General features: G+C 33.6%; 1 protein-coding gene across 1 annotated transcript in view; it reads left to right on the plus strand.

Annotated features, from left to right (window-relative positions):
* TBC1D5 (TBC1 domain family member 5) overlaps positions 1-20008 on the plus strand; it is a 358979-nt gene that overhangs the window by 209923 nt on the left and 129048 nt on the right. Inside the window, exons 11-13 of the mRNA XM_015810742.1 lie at positions 2848-2898; positions 2987-3056; positions 6259-6431. Coding sequence (XP_015666228.1) covers positions 2848-2898; positions 2987-3056; positions 6259-6431 — 294 coding nt within the window. The remainder of the gene's footprint in view (positions 1-2847; positions 2899-2986; positions 3057-6258; positions 6432-20008) is intronic.

Genomic DNA, 20008 nt, shown 5'->3' on the forward strand with positions numbered 1-20008 from the left:
CTCTGTGGGTGCCCCCACCCTCTGGAACGAACTACCCCCCGAGATCCGGACGATTCCGGATCTCCTACCTTTTCGCCGCGCCCTCAAGACATGGCTTTTTCAACAAGCGGGTCTGGCCTAGGGAGAATTTTTAAACAGGGACAATTCTTAATTTAATTTTAATTAATTATACAGTGAAAAAAAAATATTTGGTTTTTAATAGGTTTTTATGGGGGGATGATGTTTTAAGTGTTTTAATATGCTGTAAGCCGCCCTGAGTCCTATAAGGAGAAGGGCGGCATATAAATCTATGAAAATAAATAAATAAATAAATAACATGATTCGATCTATCCAAAATCTGAAACTATATAATTGCTGTGTTGTTACTTCTACTGTCATAGTCGATATGGTAGATAATAAATACTAATGCAAGAAATTTTATTGATGCGTGTCATTTTTTATTTTAAATCTTAAACATAACTGTAGAGTACATATCGAAACAATGTATTGCTGTTTGGATTTCATGTTAAATAAATGTAAGCATATGAATATAAACATTTTAAAATGTATCACTTAATATTAAAAACTGGTATATATGAGAAGATAATATATAAATTTGTGAATTATTTAATGTGCTTTCATTCTCAGTCCTCAGATTTTAGACATCTGAAAAGATTTATCTGTTGGAACTATTTAATATTGCTCATATTTTGAATAAGTCCTTTTCTATTATATTTAGCATCTAGGAGTCTTAAAATTCCAATAATTGATTTATTGTACTTATTTTTGGAAAGAATATTTAATACAATATATCATGAGAACTATTAATTAGTAATATCATTTGGGTTTACTTTCTATGCAGGTTCTGTATATTTAATTAATTCTTTATAATTAGATTACTCCTTTTAGATAGAAAATATCTAATATAAGCAGTGGAAACAATTTAAATGCAAGAGTTCTTGATAAATTAATGTTTAATGTTAGATTTTTCATGAGGTCACTATTTGGAAATAGAAAGACTGAAGGGACATTTTTAGGCTATTTACACCATTGTATTAACTCATGCAATATTACAGGGATCCCTAAATAGTTTCCATTTTGCAAAATTGCTAAATTCTATGACATTTCAGGGAATTTTACTCTTTTGAACTCCAAGCTCTTACATTATGTGCCATACATTTCTATAATAGTTCAAGCAACATACATGATCATTTTAATCATGCAGTGTTGTTAAGGCTTGGGATTATTTGACACATGTTCTCTGATTCTCAACCAATTGAAACAGAAGAAAAGTAATTACAGTGCTTTGTTCTGTAATGTCAGTGTAGATTATTGTAAGGCTCAATATAGAGAACAAAAGTCTTGCTAAATGAAATCTTACCTATATTGGATCAGGTAATCATTAAATAATTAGGAAATAGATGCTTAAGATACAGAAGGATCTGGACAGACGTGAACACTGGGCACTATCTAACAAAATGAAATTCAATGGTGAAAAAAGCAAAGTTCTACATTTAGGCAAGAAAAACCAAATGCACAAGTACAGCATAGGTGGCACCTTGCTCAATAGTAGTAACTGTGAGAGGGAGTCCTAGTAGACAATCACCTAAATATGAGCCAGCAGTGTGCTGCAGCTACCAAAAAGGCCAACACGGTGCTAGGCTGCATTAACAGAGAGATAGAATCAAGATCACGTGAAGTGTTAATACCACTTTACAATGCCTTGGTAAGGCCACACTTGGAATACTGCATCCAGTTTTGGTCACCGCAATGTAAAAAAGATGTTGAGACTCTAGAAAGAGTACAGAGAAGAGCAACAAAGATGATTAGGGGACTGGAGGCTAAAGCATATAAGGAACGGCTGCTGGAATTGGGTATGTCTAGTTTAATGAAGAGAAGGACGAGGGGGGACATGATAGCAGTGTTCCAATATCTCAGGGGCTGCCACAAAGAAGAGGGAGTCAAGCTATTTTCCAAAGCGCCTGAAGGCAGGACAAGAACTAAGGAGAAACTTCCTGACATTGAGAACAATTAACCAGTGGAACAACCTGCCTCCAGAAGCAGTGAATGCTCCAACACTGGAAATTTTTAAGAAGAGACTGGACAGCCATTTGTTCGAAATGATATAGGGTTTCCTACCTGAGCAGGGGGTTGGATTAGATGACCTCCAAGGTCCCTTCCAACTTTACTATTATTATTAAATGAGCTGATGGTTTCACAATTTACTTACTATGTTGGGCTATATACTTTTCTCAAGAACCAATTAGCCTATAAGAGCTCTTTTCCTGAAGCAAAAGAAAGGAGAATCTCCAAGATACAAATTACTTTCTATGCATATGTATGAAATTTGGTTAATAAGTGCAGGATCTAATGAGGAAAAAAGTATCAAATTTCTCAGTGGTGCATTCACTGGGCATATTATCCTTCTCCTTTCATATTAGAGTTCTAACTGTAAAAATGAATAAGAATAATTGACACTGATAATTGTTGGTAAATTAAAAATAGTTTTTATTAAAATAAAGTGCTATTTTAATATTGTATTTGACTGGTCAGCTTTTTGTTTATTTTGTTTTCAACAAACAGTGATCAATTATTCTAGATCAAATGTATTGAAATATATTGTGGCATTCAGTAATTTGTTATTTCAAATAATTAGATAGTTCTTTCATTGTTTTGCAGACAAGGTAACTAGTTTATTTCTGATCTATAGAAAGACTGATCTATAGAGAGAGTAAAGGCTCCATTTGTCTAAACTGGAATTATAATTTTAAAGATAAAGGCTAGTTTTACTTAGCTTGCATTTCTGTTATAAGTTATTTAAGGAAACTTCCAGAAATAAATGTTTAAATATATATGTATTTTTTCCAGTGAGGAAATGAACGTTCTTTTGAATCCTGACTACCTGGAGCATGATGCCTAGTATGTTCAGTAATTTTCATTTGTTCTTAAATTTATGATTCTGATTATTATCGTTATCATTTTTAGTTAATGATATAATCTCTTTCAGTGCAATGTTCACTCTTCTAATGAAAACAGCGGAACATTGGTTTTCAACTTATGAGCATGACAGTCAAAAGGTACCTCTTGATAAAAATTCATATGTAAAACTATTTTTAAATTAATTATGTGTAATTATTGAATGAGCATAAATATGCCATTTAAAATATGTTATAACAATATCTTTGAAGATTTTAGTCTTCAACAATTTAAAATGTTTATGGTAAATAAATTTTATAGTTCCCTATTCACGTGTACTGTACCAATTAAAACAGACAGACGGGGAAATTAAGCTTAAATAAGAACTTTGAAAATAGGATACATAGTGATTTAACAAATTAACTTTTACAAATATGTGAAATATAAACTGATCAGAAAAAATGTTATAGATAGATGTCATAAAATAGATAAGCAGTATAGTACTTTTATAATGCATGAAACATGAAAACATTGGGATGGTGTATCTAAATGGAAAATCTGGATATTTAGATGATTAATATTGAGAAAATTATGACTGATAAGAATTGTTTGAATATTAAGGGAAAATTAACCTTAAATAAGAATTATGAAAATAGGATATATGGTGAACTAATAAGGTGATTTTTATAAAAACAACACAAGTTGATAAGAAAAAATGTCATACATGGACGTTACTATTGTTTGTATAAACATGAAAAATAAATTTATATTTAACCATTTATGCATTGAAAATATTAAGAATTATATTTGATTAAGGTTGAAGGAGAAGGGAGAAGGGAAGATCAAAGAAATATATTATTAATTAATATACTAATTATGGAATTACAAAAATTAATTATTATTGACTGTTAATTAACTACTATTGATTGTTGTTGTTTTTTTAAATATATGAACCAAGACAACACACTGTACAGTAGGCACTAAGGATTATTATTATTGTAAAAAATCAATAAAACATTTCTAAAAAAAAATAAAACAGACAGACAGATCAGTAATCTGATCAGATCAAATGTATCACTTTGTTTTTTATTTCTTTGTGCAATTTTCAGCCTAAAAATGCTATTTATTTTTATAAAGCAACTCTGTGTAGCTTACAATTAATTAAAAATGCAAAAAAGGGAATCCAAATCAATATATAACCAAAAAGAAACCATCCAAAGGCCTCACTTTTCATTCTGCCCCAAAGGTTAGGAAAATAACCAGGTTTTTAACAGCTTTCTGAACATCATCAGATTATAGCCATATATATCTCTGTGGTATAATTCTGAAAGCAAGTTCTGTAACAAAGAAGGCACTTTTTTGGGTCCCAAAAGACAATATTGCTTAATTGATGGGAGTGCATCCATTCTGCCTAATTTATTTATTTATTTAATTTATTTATTTTATTTAATTGCATTTATATCCCGCCCTTCTCCTTGCGGACTCAGGGCGGCTGACAATGATTAAAATACTAACATATACATCTAATTAAAAATTGATTAAAAAGAAATATTTAGATACGTCAAATTTAAAAGTAATTAAAACCCCTTTAAAATCCCTTAGGCCAGTCCCGCGAGCTGGAACAACCACGTCTTGNGGGATCACCCTGATCTCTGGGGGCAGTTCGTTCCAGAGGGTGGGTGCTCCCACAGAGAAGGCCCTCCCCCTTGGGGTCGCCAGCCGGCACTGTCTGGCTGACGGCACCCTGAGGAGACCCACTCTGTGGGAGCGTACAGGTCGGTGGGGGGTAATCTGTGGCAGGAGGCGGTCTCGAAGATAACCAGGTCCGCTGCCATTGGATCAAATGGTCAGAAACAACTGGAAAAGATGATCCCTCATATCTTTATTAAACAAATTTATGTAGCTGTCCCATCAGCTGTCCCTTAATAGATGGGACTAACAACATGACCTGCCTTCCCACTCTGGTGCATTGGGTAGATGTAACAAGGGAGTGGTAGTCCTTCAAAGGTCCCAAGCCATATAGGATTTTAAAGGTGTTGACTAACACCTGAGTTGTATCTGAAAACAAATCAGCATCTAGTAGACGTGACACAGTGCAGTTTGAATCAGCTGAAACTTCTGAATACTCTTCAAGGGCAGTCCCATATAAATTAAATTAAGTAGTCCAAATGGAAGGTGACGAGATTGTGGGTAACTGAGAAAGGGTTTTTGGTCCAGTAATGGGCATAATCAGGCCTTATGCCATGAAGGGCTTTGAAGGTGATAAATTACACTTTCAATTGTACCTGAATTGCATAACACCCAAGAGGTTCTTGTGACTTATCCTTCACCAGCATGAACTGAATTACTTTAAACATGCATGATTATCATTAGGAATAATTAGGATAGAAAAATAACTGTTCTCTGCCCTTATTGCTACTGTCATGGTTCCGATGGATGAGATCAGTAAAAACAGAACTCCAAGGAAAGCAGTTTCCTTTCCTTTGGTGGGCTGAGCCCTCCGTTAGAAAGCCCACCAAAGTAGTTTATTGGGGAATGGGAAGTTCAACTTTGTAACATTGTAACCTTTGGGAGGGAACTCCACTCTTGGTTTCACTTTTGACTGTGCCAATACTTTGTAGCCAATAAATATGTTATTTAAGGAAACTGCTTTCCTTGGAGTTCTGTTTTTACTGGTCTCTTCTATCGGAACCATGACATTAAAGAGTGACTAATGACATTGTGGCCCTTATTGCCACAATGTGATCCCATCAATACTCTGTTCAGTCAAATTTGGTCTTCAACTTTTTCCATCTGCTCTTCAGGCTTCTCTTCTGGCACCACATCATTCTGAGCATCTTGGAAAGCCAAGGAACAGCCCAGGTTGACACACAGGAAAAGATTGTATATGACAAATCTGGTCCAGGGACTAGCCACCTGCTCATTCTTTGGCTAAACTCCAGCCTCTTCCAAACTGGGGAAACTGTAATCTCTTCTGGAAATCCTCAAAACCATCATTTACCTGGGACAGGCTGATCACAGAGTGGAAGTCTAGGCCATTTCTTCATTTGAATATTAATTTAGATATTATGGAATCTCCGAGTTGCATTTCTATGATGGGATGAGGAGAATCTCCTCTGATGTTGTTGATTTATTATATTTGGATTGTAGTCTTTGTAGATCAATAAATTTAACAATATTGCCTACAACTTTTATATTTAGAATCCTAAATGGAAAGTTTTCTTTTCCTTTAGTAGAATGTTCAGCTGCAAGAGATATATATTTATGCTTCCATGGTTATGATTATCTTTTGATAAACCTATATGGGCAACTCAATTAATAATTGATTTAAATTTATATTTCTTGTTTTATCAATTTTAATAGGAAAAAGATGCTGCGATGACCCCTATTCCGTTTGCAAGACCACAAGATTTAGGTCCATCAATAGCCATTGTTGCAAAAGTTAATCAGATCCAAGATCATTTGCTAAAGAAACATGACATTGAGCTCTACATGCATCTGAATAGGCTTGAGATTGCACCTCAGATTTATGGACTGTAAGTATTTGGCATGATTAATTTTTAAATCAGAAAATGTTAAAATGTTAAATTTAAAACACATCAACAAGCAACTTTAAGTGATTTCCATCCATCATATGTTGTTCCCTCTACTGTCATATTTCTAGATAAATTCCAGTATTCAGAGCTGCAAAGTTTGCAAATATAATTGTGGTATGATAAAACCCTAGAAAATAGAGCCAGAGATACTTATTCTTTTATACTTTGGGGGGAGGGAGGGAAGTATGTTTAACAACTATCACTTCCAAATTTAGGCAGACACTAGATTATCAATGTAATAATGTTATAGGTATTTAAGTGATTATACTTGCAACAAATCTGACAGCAAGAGTTACATTTTCTCAGAATAGCCTGTTGGAGCAATGTGCTTGGGATTTGCACATTTGTTCCATAAGTAACTAGAGCTGCCTCTTTTCTTTTCCTTCTTATTTTTTTATTTTTCTTTTTGATATATCCTTAACTTTTCAGCTTTTCTTCTCATTTTTATTCCCATCTCAATTCCAGTCCTCCATTTAGTCCCCTCTTACCTATATGAAATTAAACACTAGGGGTTTAAGGTTGCCCACACTACCTTGATTTTATTTAACATATTGTTAAAATATAGTTTGAAGGGGAAAGGATGTATTGTATGATTGAGAGCAGGAACTGATTTATTATTCTTATGTCCAGGAAACAATTTGGAATGTCCTCCTTCTGTTGTTATTTTTTAGCAAGCAAGCAAGCAAGAAGCCTAGCATATAAGTTAGAAATTCTAGCATTAGCCAGCTGTGTTCTGTTGAAGCATACAGATTCACCTTGCTCATTCTGTGTCCCCCCGGCAAATCAGTGCAGATGGCTTCCTTAACTATTAGTGTTCATAGCAAAAATTTTGCAAATAAAACACCATAAGAATGATAAATGAATACAGATTGCATCCTGTATATATAGCAAATGGCTACTAATGTTTTTCTTGCTTAGTATAAAATAATGTCATGTTTCACAGATATCAGCATTTTATAATGTTAATTAAAAGTAAGATATTGTATTAAAGATACTATAAATATTGTGTTTAATTTCTCTATATAGAGATCATTTTAATAGGAATAAAATACAGAGCAGAGTTAAAGCAAAATAATAGTTCTTAGCAAACATATCCCTATCAAGGTTGAGTAAAATGTTTAATACATAGAGGGTTAGTCCCTTTATTATTTCATTTTTCAGAAATTATGTAAAATGAACACAATAGAATATGTTTATGCCTTCCAGCAGCCTATATAAATTAATGTTTGTAAGGTTGGACTTAGACCAAAGAAACACCTGGTTCAAAACTACATTCAGTTATGTAATTAATTGATTGTTGTTAGGCAGTTACAGTTTATCAACTTAATCTATTTCAAATAGTTATTTTTGTGATGATTAAATTATAGTAAAGAGCATTATGCATACCATCTTGACTGCTTAAAAGGGAAATGACACATTTATTTAACTCTAAGTAAATAAATGATAAAATAGATTTTAAAAAATTGTAGTTGAAATGCTACTGTTAACAAATTAGAGAAAAATAAATTGAGTCCATATTGGTCAGACCTGTTTAGATATAATGGTTAGCTGCCATGATTTTGCATTATGGAAATGAATCTTGAACAAGAGCTGGATGTTCCTTTCTTCTAAATTTTCAACAAAATAAATTTCTTCTAAGCCAGAGGTAGCCAAAATTTATTGTGCATAATAATACTGCAGATAGTTCATTTAAATGCATAGTTTGAAATGGCCAAAATCTTGGAAGGTGCCATGTTGCTAGTTTCTTATTTATGTATTTTATCTATTTATCTGCTTATCAGATTGTAAGTGCTGTATAATTGAATTCTTCAGCCTTTCCAGCTTTGCGGACTGGCGGGGAGGAGACGGGGATAGTTCTGCATGAGTAGCGGGCAAGCAATGTGCACATTCACCCACCGCCCACACAAATGGAGTGCACATGTATGCTCTCACTCACTCACTCTCGCAAGTGGGTGAGTGTGTGCACGTATCCCCACTTCTTGCACACCACTTCCGCAGCCCAGCTCCGAACCGCTCAAGGCCCAATAGTGGGCCATGGCCCAGGGATTGGAGACTTCTGCTGTATAACACATGAAACAACTTTGGATGGCATGCAACATTCAGAAGCTTTCTATGATACAGAAGTAGTCTGAAAAGAGAAGGACAGCATTTTTCTTAATGGATGTGCTTTTTCCTTTGGAACTAGTTATTGAAAATTAACATTTAATGGCAACTTAATACTGATCTTGATAACCTCATCACGTTTTTATTACTCACTATTAACCAGAAAACATATACAAATGCTCACTTCTCTCATGAATAAACTGGCAGGTGAGATAGTTGGGAAGAAACTAGTAGCTATGCAGGCATTCAAGTAAGTAGAGGAAGGTGACATAAGGCAATGAGATGAGTGATGACCATCTGTTGCGTAGGATAATTAATTTTACAATTGGATCTTTATTTACAGATAAGTGCCTAGTGATTTGTAATCTGTCATTAAACATACCATTGCAACAGAATTTCACTTGAAACTTCAAGTGGAATTATGTATTAGACCTTTTTATTTCTAATAATATGTTAACATATAGTAATTTTTATATGTAATGTTGTTGGGTATTATATATTTTTTTCCTGTAATGAATGCTTGAATTATTTCCTAAATGTTAGTGGAAAAGGATGCTATTCCTGATTCAGAGTAAAGGAAGTATTTTTGCTAACAGTTGTTTTAAAGATTAAAAAAGACAAAGATACTCAAAAAGTTTTCATATTTCTATATTCACTATATTCAATTACATATCAGAAGTTAGAAGAAGCTTATTAAAATGATGTTATTTAATCCAGCCTAAAAGACAATATGCCAGCCAATATGCCATTTATATTTGATAGCTATCTACTTCAAGATACTTTTAATACTTTATTTCATGTAAAGTCAATGTTTCTTGAACATTAGAAAAAATAAACAGATAATTTATAAACATCTCTCAACAAAATGGATGTCCATATAACTTTATAAAAAAGTACCTGACCATTCAACCGAATATAGCCAACCAAAATTAGCTGTGAAAAGGATAAAACTGCCATACAGACTATTACAACCACATGGTATCACCATAGCACACAAACCATATAAAACCCTCCAAAATATCCTAAATAAACCAAAAGAGCCAGCAGTTCAGAAAAAAAACCCAGGAATCATCTACAACATACAGTGTAAGGACTGCAACAGTCACTATGTAAGATAAAAAGGCAGAACACTAGCAGAGCACTTCCATGAATACCCACTAGCAGTCAGAAGATTCCTTAGTTTCACAATATGGACAAACTTAACCATAATTTGAACTAGGAAACTGAGCATTCTAGACCAAACAAAGTCCAAAAATGCTAAAGAAGTATGGCCATCTACAGTCACATAGAAACAACATCTATATATATATTATTCAAAAGAGATAATCAAAACCCTAAAAAGGAAACAAAGATGAAAACACTTCCTCACCAGCAAACAACCCCAGTAGAGAGTAACACCAAGATTAATATTAGACCAACAATCAAAAGCAAACATTACCCCAATCAAGGAACTATCAAACAGCCCAATCAATGCAGTTTGAGAATCCTTAGTTCAGTATGTCTATCAGCCTCTTTTACTTTAGTATATCTGATGAAAAGTATAATGCAATTAATATTCTTCATTTACTTTTAACTAAGTATGGGTTTAAACCTTGTTTAGTAATTTATTCTTGAATAAATTGAAAGTTGAAAGTAAATGGTATATAAGTTGATTGAAAATGAGAAGTATGGTGAGATTTCTTTACTTATGCCGCTTAATTATATGCTGAGATGCCGGGAAGAAAACTAACATAGGATTGAAAGTTACAATACAGTGTAATGGATTACATATGTAAGATAGATAAAGGCTTTTGACCATCCACATGATGCATTTTGTAGGAATGTATTCAAATGTATTTAAAGGCTATTTTTGCTGAATTTGGACAGTTGTTATAGAAAAAAACTGCAAAGGATTCCACCATTATCTCCGAACAGTTATTAACATAAAACTGATCTTTCCTAAACTATCCAGGAAAAAATGTAATAATTTATAGTATGAAAAAAATGACAAAACAGATGTACATAAAAAGAGATACATGGTATTTGTGACAATAATACACAAAAGACAAATAAGCCAATATGTTCCATGAAACAAGTGACTTAAATTCAGTTTATATAGCTTGCATGGAACTGAAGCTGAACATATATTTTAAAAACTTGTTCAATTTATATGAGATGCTTGCTGTCGGCATATTAGCTATTGTTTTTAGAAGTGATTCTGGCTAGGAATTCTGGAATGACAATCACAAAGTTATCTAGAGACCTCAAGATTGAGCAATGCTAATGTACAAATTAGATGTGGGTTATTAGAATAACTTTTTCCCTGTCCTTCACAGTATTAACAAAAGAAAATAATTTGTAAAAGAACAACTTTTTCAATCCATAATAATTAAGGATCTTTGATCGATACTATCAATGTACTATCGTGATAGTGTCAACTCTTAAAGACCACATGGAGATTTTGTCCATGATCTGAATTTAATCTGATCTTTCAGATCTTCAATTGGTGCACCCATCACTACTATAACTGAGTCCATCCACTTGACCTTCTCCTTTCTCTTTTCCCCTTTGCCTGCAATGGAGCCTTTTGCAGTCTTCACATAATCTCAAGTAGGATAATTTGAACTTGGTTATTTCGGCCTCAAGTGAGAACTCTGGGTTGATTTGTTTAATAATCCATTTGTTTTTGGCTATCCACTGTATTCTTAAGTGTCTTCTCCAACATCAAATTTCAAAAGGACCAATATTGTTTCTATGCTGGTTTTTCAAAGTCCAACTTTTGCTGACATGTAATGTCACAGTTAATACTAATGTCTGCACTATTCTTATCTTTGTAGGAATAGGAACATTGTGGCATTTAACTTTTCCAAAAGTTTACTAGTTATTCCACCAAGACATGGTTTGTGGGATATTTCATGACTGCGTATTCCTTTATTGTTAATAGTTGATCTGAAAAGGCGCAAGCTAACTATCAATTCAATATTTATTTTTGTTTCTTCTAAGGCTGTTTTTTTACTTGTTATTAGTTTGTTCTTTTTATTTAAATTTAGTTCCATTTTTATCACTGTGCTCCTTGATTTTTATTACTAGAGCTTGCAGATCATTTGCATTTCTGGCAATCAGGGTAGCATCATCAACATAGTGCAAGTTCTTAATATTTATTCCTCTAGTTTTAAAATCATGTGCATCATCTTGCAATCTGTTTCCCCTTAATATATATTCAGCTTGTAAGGGAGAAAGTAAAACATTCCTTTACCAACTGGGAGTCAGTTTATTTTGCTATATTCTGTCCAAAATGTGGCTTCCTGGCTTATCTATGGATTTCATATGAGGATAGTGAAATGTTTTCTCATTTTCTTAATATTTTCCACAACTTAACATGACTGGTACAATAAAAAGTCTTTCTGTAATCATATCATGTGAAGCACATGATAATTTCTGTTTTGTATTCTCAATTATCAGCATGTTATTAGCCATAATTTCTCATATTTCTTGGCCTTTTCTAAAGTAAGCTTGAACAGCTAACATCTTTTTTTCCATGTAGGGCTTTAATATGCATTGGTTGATCTTAATATTATTTTGCTACTTTGTGAAATTAAGGTGTTCTACAATAGTTGGCTCACTCTGTTAAGTGTCCTTTTTTTGGTATTGGAATATAGATTTATCTCTTCCAATCAGTTGACCACAGTGGCATTCTCTAGCCTTGCTGGCATTGCTTGGTTAGAACTTTTATTGCTCTTTAGCCTTCTGATTTAGTAATGATCAGAATGCTGATCTAGCTTCATCTTTAGAACTAGAGGTTCCTGTAAGTAGGAAATAAATTTTAAGGTATCTTGGATGTTGACATTTTTACTGAACAGTATTCAGTGTACTTCTTACATCTTTGATCTACTTTGAAACGGTTACTTTCCCTTCACTCTGTCCATTGGTGTTCTCTAACATACTAATTTAAAGTTAGAACCTCCTTCTGAGTTCAAAAGTCTTTTGAAAAACTTTCCTTGTTTTTTCTATGTCTGTTTCCATCTTCAATGTCTATAAAATTCCTCTGATATTTTTTTCCCTTTTTTTAGCTTTGCTTCTTTTACTGGCAATTTCCAGTTTGTTCTGATATCCAGTTTGCTTTCTTCTCTATCTACATTTTTGGCAGTCTCTTTAAGTTCATTATATAGTTTCTCTGGTTCTCTATCAATGAACTTCAGAACTTCGGAGCAATTCCAGACATTCTCTTTGAAAATGGTAGTATACTGTATGTTCAAAATCATATCATAAAACTAGAGACTTGCTTTATGTTTGAATTTCCATATGAGTAGTTTCCATATATGATTTGTTATACAAACAGCATCTGATCATGTCCTTGATGCTTCTTCCACCTCTTTTTAGCATAATATTGTCGATTTGATTTCTATAAACTTTCATCTGGTGATGTTTATGTATATGGACCTCATTTTGGTTAATTGAAAGAGTTAGCTATGAAGAAATAATTGGCGTGACATTGATAAGTCTTCATTTTGGTTTCCTAAACTATATAATCCAATTAAATTTACTTCCTTAATGTTTCCAACTTTGGCATTTGGTCTCAAATCAAAAGCAGCACATTGTACTTGCCTGCTTTGTCAATTTTAATTTAAACTTGATCATAAAACTCATCGACCCTCTTCTTTTCTGAATCAATGTGTCAACGCTAATAACATCGGATGTTTTGCATTGACAACAAATGAAAATGTAGCCATCTTTTTCCCTTTCGCTTTTAGAGTTAGAGGATGCTGGGGGGGGGATGTGAATGAGAGTCTAGCTAGACATAACAACATTAAACTTAGCGTGAGAATCAAGGTTATTGAACCCAGAGCTGATAAAAAATTGGCAGGCTGGAGAATTGGAGAGGAAGCGCTTCAAGCTAATTGGGGAATGTGATTTATGACTGTTAATTGGAGGAGGGAATTGTGCTTTGATACTATGTGCCCAGGGGAGGGGAATTCAGTTTTTGGCTTCGATTATGCAGTGCCAATATTATGCTACTCGAATAAAAGATTCTTTAAGGTAAACAATGCCTCAAAGTTCTTTTGAAGAGTCTCATCTGTCGGAACCATGGCACAATGGTTGGAGCATAAACCTGGATGGTCATCACATAAAGGGTTGTCCATGAAGTCTAATTGCTATTATTTGGTCATAATAGCTTTGTTGCCAAGTATTCTTGATATAACCTTCCTCACTATAAAAATCCTTTTTTGTTTTTCACATTTAGTAAGCAGTGTGTCTTCTTGCTAAAAGTGTCCAATCCCAATCAATTCACTGATGTCTAAGATGTCACTTTCTAGTCATTAATTTATTTCATTTCTCACTGTATTGAGCTTTCCCATGTTCATGCTACTTATGTTCCATGTTCCCACTGTGAGCCTGACTATGCAGCTTCAGATTTTTCTGAATAGCAAAATCATGTCCCAAAGGCTTTAATTTATCCACGTCATAAATACCATTAGTGCTTCAAAAGATCCTTACCTCTTTCTCAGTAGTAAGTTGATGTCATCCAACCTGAGGGGCCCATCATCTGGTACTGTATCATCAATCATTTTGTATTTTCTATCCAAGTAGTTTTTCTTGATAAAAATGCAGGAGTGGTTTACTGTTCCTTTCTCCTACACAGTATACATTTATTTCCTTGTAATTGTTATTATAGTAACCTCCAACATCTTCCTATATGTTGTGCCCAATAGAGGTGCCTTCTTCCTTTGGTTAGGCAGCTAGACTGATCTAACAGGTGTTCCTGTTAGAAATATGTACTCAAGTTCCAAGCAGTTGAGATATTAGTTTAAATCAGGGCTTTTCAACCTTTTCACCCATTGTACCACTTTTAGGATATGGCAATATTCGAGTACCACCAGTCGCCTAGCAAGGTGTCAAAAACTTGATGATCAAAAAAAAAAAAAAGGAAAAAAGTGATAAAGTACAAGTAGTCCTCGACTTACAACAGTTCGCTTAGTGACTGTTCGAAGTTACAATGGCACTGAAAAAAGTGTCCCCCAAGGCACAGCCGAACAAGATACCTGCCTGCCCGCCCGGCATCACTCTCATTCCCCTCCCCCGCTACCACTTTTCTAGGATGGTCGCATACCACTTGCCAGGTGCCAATGTTCCACAGGGGTACCTGTACCACTGGTTGAAAAGCCCTGGTTTAAATGATTATGAAGATATTAATTTGTTTTGAATTCCGGAATGGAATTTTAGTCCATCCACACAAAAATGTAGTCCTACTTAATTCCAGGCTAAATTGCAGCAGGCATGGCTGAAGAGAACTCATAATTATAATAATGTTAAGTTTAATTAACCCTAAAGACATGAAACCATTCCAGCCCCTTAGAATACAGCTGCACATTTCATCTGTATGTGGAAATATTTTCTTATTTTTTGCCTACAACTCACGCACAGACCACACCCACCATGACTCTACAAAGGCAAAAAACATTGCAATATGTCATGATATGTGATGTGACGCGATCAACTTTGATACCTGTGTTCTAGGGTGTATTAGAGTTGAGTAACAATATGTCAACATAAGTAGAGCACATATGTAATGGGAAAAGTCCTACTTGCTGCAAAAAGTTGGTGAGCCAGTCATGATTTTATTAATCTTGTGGATTGCTTTCCCACTTTCTCATATTTTTCAGAATGAATCTTTAATGAGAATTCTGTTGTAGTTATAGTGAATTTTAGAAGCATTAAATCATCTGTGTTTGCTCTGTGTTACAAAAGCAAAACCCAGGCAGAATTAGCAACTGAAATGATGAGCTCTTGGATCTGATAAACCAAACAACTCAGAATGGATCATACAGTTATGGGAAGGGATTTTGCATGATATTATGAATCATCTGTAACAAATCAAACTTTATTTTTTTTACTGAGTCACAAGAACTCAATTGAAAGTAGAACCCTTAGTATGCTAGTCAAAAACCCAAAATAGACCTCAGTTAGGAAAGAGTCATACATCAATAGGGTATATGAAACAACATGGAAATTTCTTATACAGAACATAAGCTGTGTTCCCCAAATGTTAACTGGGATAAGGATATCTACAAGGATAACCAGGTATTTACCAGCATATTAGTATGAGTCTGGAGTAATTCAGGATATTTCCAACCTGTCTGACAGCCAGTACTTGCTAATAATATTTAGTTGTGCTTAGACATTATTCATATTAGGTGTGTATGTTTTGGGGCATCAGCAAAATGTTTACAAAATGTTACCTGTTGTATTGGGCATTAGCGAAATGTTTACAAAATTGTTATTGGTTGCATGAATGAAATAAAATAATAGCAGTAAAAAAATTCTACTCTGTCCTCTCTTCCTTAACAATTGAATATTAATAGGCCAATTTGGTGTAGCATTGTACAGCTGTAGCTCATAAGATGAAGAATTCTGTTACAGATATTGAATGATATGTGTGATAATCAGTAGGATCACTCCAAGAAAAAGAGGCATAGATTTGGATCTATATATCATCCCTTGTTCAATCAGTATTTGATCACTTGGTAGCAAATAAAAATTCTTTGCCAGCTGTAATGATTAGATATATCAACTACATAGATCCTTCTTGATTTTATTTTATTTTATTTTATTTAAAAAGGGCTTCACCACTATGTCCAGCAATTGGAAATTATATCAGTTGAATTCAAATACATCTAGACCACGGGTGTCAAACTCGTCACGTGATGTGTCACTACATATCGCGACTTTTGCATTGCCGGAGCTGGGGTGGGTGCAGCCTCCGTATGATGCAAGCAGCCTGCAGGCCAGCAGTTTGACATCCCTGATCTAGACAGTAGTATATAAATAAAGGGTAATTGGTTATACTGCATGAGAATACATATAAATGGTGTAGATTGAACCAAACTGTTTTGAGATCTTGTGATTTTTCTAAAATATTTGCTCACAGATTTTCATAGCTTTTACATTTGTTAAAATTGATACATTAAAATAATGATGAAATATGATCTGGCCTAGCTGTCCAAAGTTAATACTGCCTATTTTCTTTTTTGCATGATGATGTTCAGAGAAGCTAACTTGCAAGGTCATATGAAACAGATTTTGCAGAGAGTTCTGTGAGGCATGCTGCAATGATTGCGCAATATTTTTTCACATATGCAGGAAAACATGCATCATGTATTGCTAAACATTTGGGGTGTATGTTTATATAGCTTTTGTGTCAGTGGTGAGCCTCTGAACATGGCCTCCAAATTGGGCTATTCAAACTTGCCAGTGACATCACCAAACAGCTGTGTTACACTCTTCTTAAAATAGCATTAAACCTTTACATTTTAAATGATTTTTTTTTTCTTTGCAGGGAACTAGAATACATAATAAGCATCTGCTGGCTATGCAATTAATGTCATTTGTAAGGAAGGACCTTCATGATGCACTAGGGCTTCAGCATTCTTAAATTATGATTCCTTTATTGCACTCATGGGATAAATTCTATATCCCCCAGATGCTTATTATGTATCTTCTATGTCCCTTAATTCCTATTAGCTGGATTAGCAGTTGTTGTGGATGTGAAGGTTTATGGTAATTTAACTGGGACTGTTCTTGCAGATCAATAAATAAACTTTGGGAAACTTAACCATCTGTATTATCTTTCAATTTTGATGTATTCAGTGTGCCTCTAATTTAACAGTATGCAAAAAATGTGTACTTATAGATGCTTGGGATACACATATTAATATAACTGATTTCAAAAAAATAGCAAAAATTACCTAATGCTAATCGTTAGGCTACTACATTGCAATGGAAATGAATAATAAATCATTTTTTACAATTACTGTTATTGCTCCCAGTAGTTAGCATCCATACTGTATTACAGGGAGATCCTAAGCATTAAAAGCAAAACACACTGGCTCTTTAAATTTCTCATTCTTATTTAAAATGTATGAAATGAAGGGTGTATCTATGTTTTAATGTACATAATGCCTACTTACAAATGGGTTTTCAGTTTTTACATACTATTACTGAACCCAAGAAAGAATAAGACAACATACATTTGTAGAACATTTTATAACATTTTTCCTTAGATTATAGTTTGGAGTATATATTTTTCATAGTTCTTTCCATAGGTTTATCTCAATTTTTTGCATCTGTTTTATCACACGATTTTTAATTTGTTCCATCTCTGTGTTCATATTTTAACACAGTCTACAAATATGTCCTAGTAGAATATCTTAGTTTTGTATGTATTTTAAACCCTGTCATATTTCTCAAAGTCCTTTGATATCTTTTAAGATCACTTTTTATTTTTTTTATTTTTTTCAATTATTTTTATATACATTAGCAATGATAAATTCTTTCTTCTTTACAAAAATAGACCAGTTGTGAGATAAAAAAAATACACCTGACAGGAAGTGATAAACATATATTTCAAAATAATTATAACAAATTATAGGGAAAAAAACTTGAAACATAAAGAAGTCTGAAACTCTTGGCTAAAACTTATTGTGATAATTAAAATGAATACATTACTCAGAATAAACTTTCTATTCTAAATGATCCTGATTCCAGTTTCAGAGAAAAACTTGCAAGATTGACAAAGAATCAACAAATTCATATGGAGCAGGGAAAGCTAACAAGGTGATTTAAAGGTTTACTATATTCAGAGGAAACAGACAGCTTAGCATTCCCTGTTGTAATATAGAGCAATTTGCCTTTCGTGGATAACAAAATGGATAAAATTTCCAAACACTAAAATATCAATAAAATAGAAAGAGCAGTTCTGGCTAATGAACAAAGGAATTTTAAAAAAATAAGGTGAATGTTTTCTTATAGAACTAGGAGGCAGCCTCAGAACTATTCAGTATAAATTTCTTGGGACTCTGTTCAGAATGCTCTGATACAAGTTAGTTAAGGTTGGAAGCTAGTGTGATCTCCATAGGCACACACCTCCAGAGAGACACTTAAATTACTGACTTCAAAATTACTAGCTTCAATTCTGAGCACGTTTTCCTGATCCTTCGAGATACCTCCATATTTACATGATATACAAGAACACTGCAAATCTACAATCCTAAGACTTTTCCTTTCCATGGCTTAGAAACCCAGGTTTCATTAAAGTCCAATCAGAGGTGAAACAAGCAATCCTTGACATAGTTTTTCAAAAAGAGCTTTGTGCTCAGTAATCAGTATCATCCTTATTGTTATGCTGCATCAAAATGCTGCATGTGGCACAGTACAACTCAAGAATGATAACTAGTTAAAGTCAGTTAAAGAATTCCAACAGGTGGGGGTTTAGGAAGAGAACCTTCTCTGCCATTGCTCTGCCTTGTAAAATATCCTCTCCCCAGATGTAAGATAGGTCCTCACTCTCCTAGTCTTCTGCAAAGGAATTAAAATATGGCTCTGCAGCCTCATATGGGGAGCTCAGAGGTAGATGCAGCCATGGGGCTGGTTGTTATTCTAAAAGTCCTCCCTTTGCCTTTCAAATTAATTTCTAACAGCAATTATATTTTTTTCCATTTCTCATCTTTAGCAACATTCTACCAAGGTAAGAAATTCACTCTATTTTCCCTGCCAAACAAAACTACTTTGGTCTTTGAAACATTAATGGCCAGATCCATATTCCTCTATCTCATATTAGCTGCAAATCATTTGGGTTCTCAAACAAAAATATTTGCAAACAAAACTACACATACCAAACCAACCTATCTCTAATGTATAAGAATATCTTATACATTTATTCAAAGTATATAAAAAAAGGGGGGCAGGACATATATTTCTTTTACTTGCTGCTAATACTTGTAACAGGTATTTATTAGTCAACACTTTGTGATTGTGTTAAGTTTTATTGGTTTTTTTAGCCTTCAAATAAAAAAAGAATTAGAGATCTATTAACTACAAAATAATTTGACACTTGTGTTGGCTGGCTCAGGAATTCTGGGAGTTGAAGTCCACGAGTCATAAAAGAGCCAAGGTTGCCTATCCCTGTGCTAGATAGTTGCAAAAAAACCAACAACAACCCTTGATACTGAATATAAAAGTTTGTCAATGGCCACATTTGGCCTCTGAATTGTATGCTGGAAGAAATATTCTAAAAGCAGGGTGGGGTCAGTAAAAATAAGGGATTGAACCCTTAATAAAAATGCATTTGATTTAATTTAAATTCAGTTAATACTACATATTAAAAGCAAATAATATGATTATTCCCCATGTATTTACTATTTCCATGTTTTAGTAAGACTGAAAATTACAATTACAAAATTACAATTCACTTCAGTTTTTGCGACTCTCTGGGTCAAAATACAAAGGTTTCACAAATTGCATGATGACCAAAGACATTAAATTGCATACTTCCATTTTACAAATTTCTAGATGAAATGCATGCTGTTTCAAATAAATATAAATATAATATATAAATATAAATATAAATATAAATAAATCAAAGACCTGATGCTATTCAA

The sequence above is a fragment of the Protobothrops mucrosquamatus genome, unplaced genomic scaffold (assembly GCF_001527695.2).
Source record: "Protobothrops mucrosquamatus isolate PMUCROS unplaced genomic scaffold, P.Mucros_1.0 scaffold18, whole genome shotgun sequence".
Lineage (NCBI taxonomy): Eukaryota > Metazoa > Chordata > Lepidosauria > Squamata > Viperidae > Protobothrops > Protobothrops mucrosquamatus.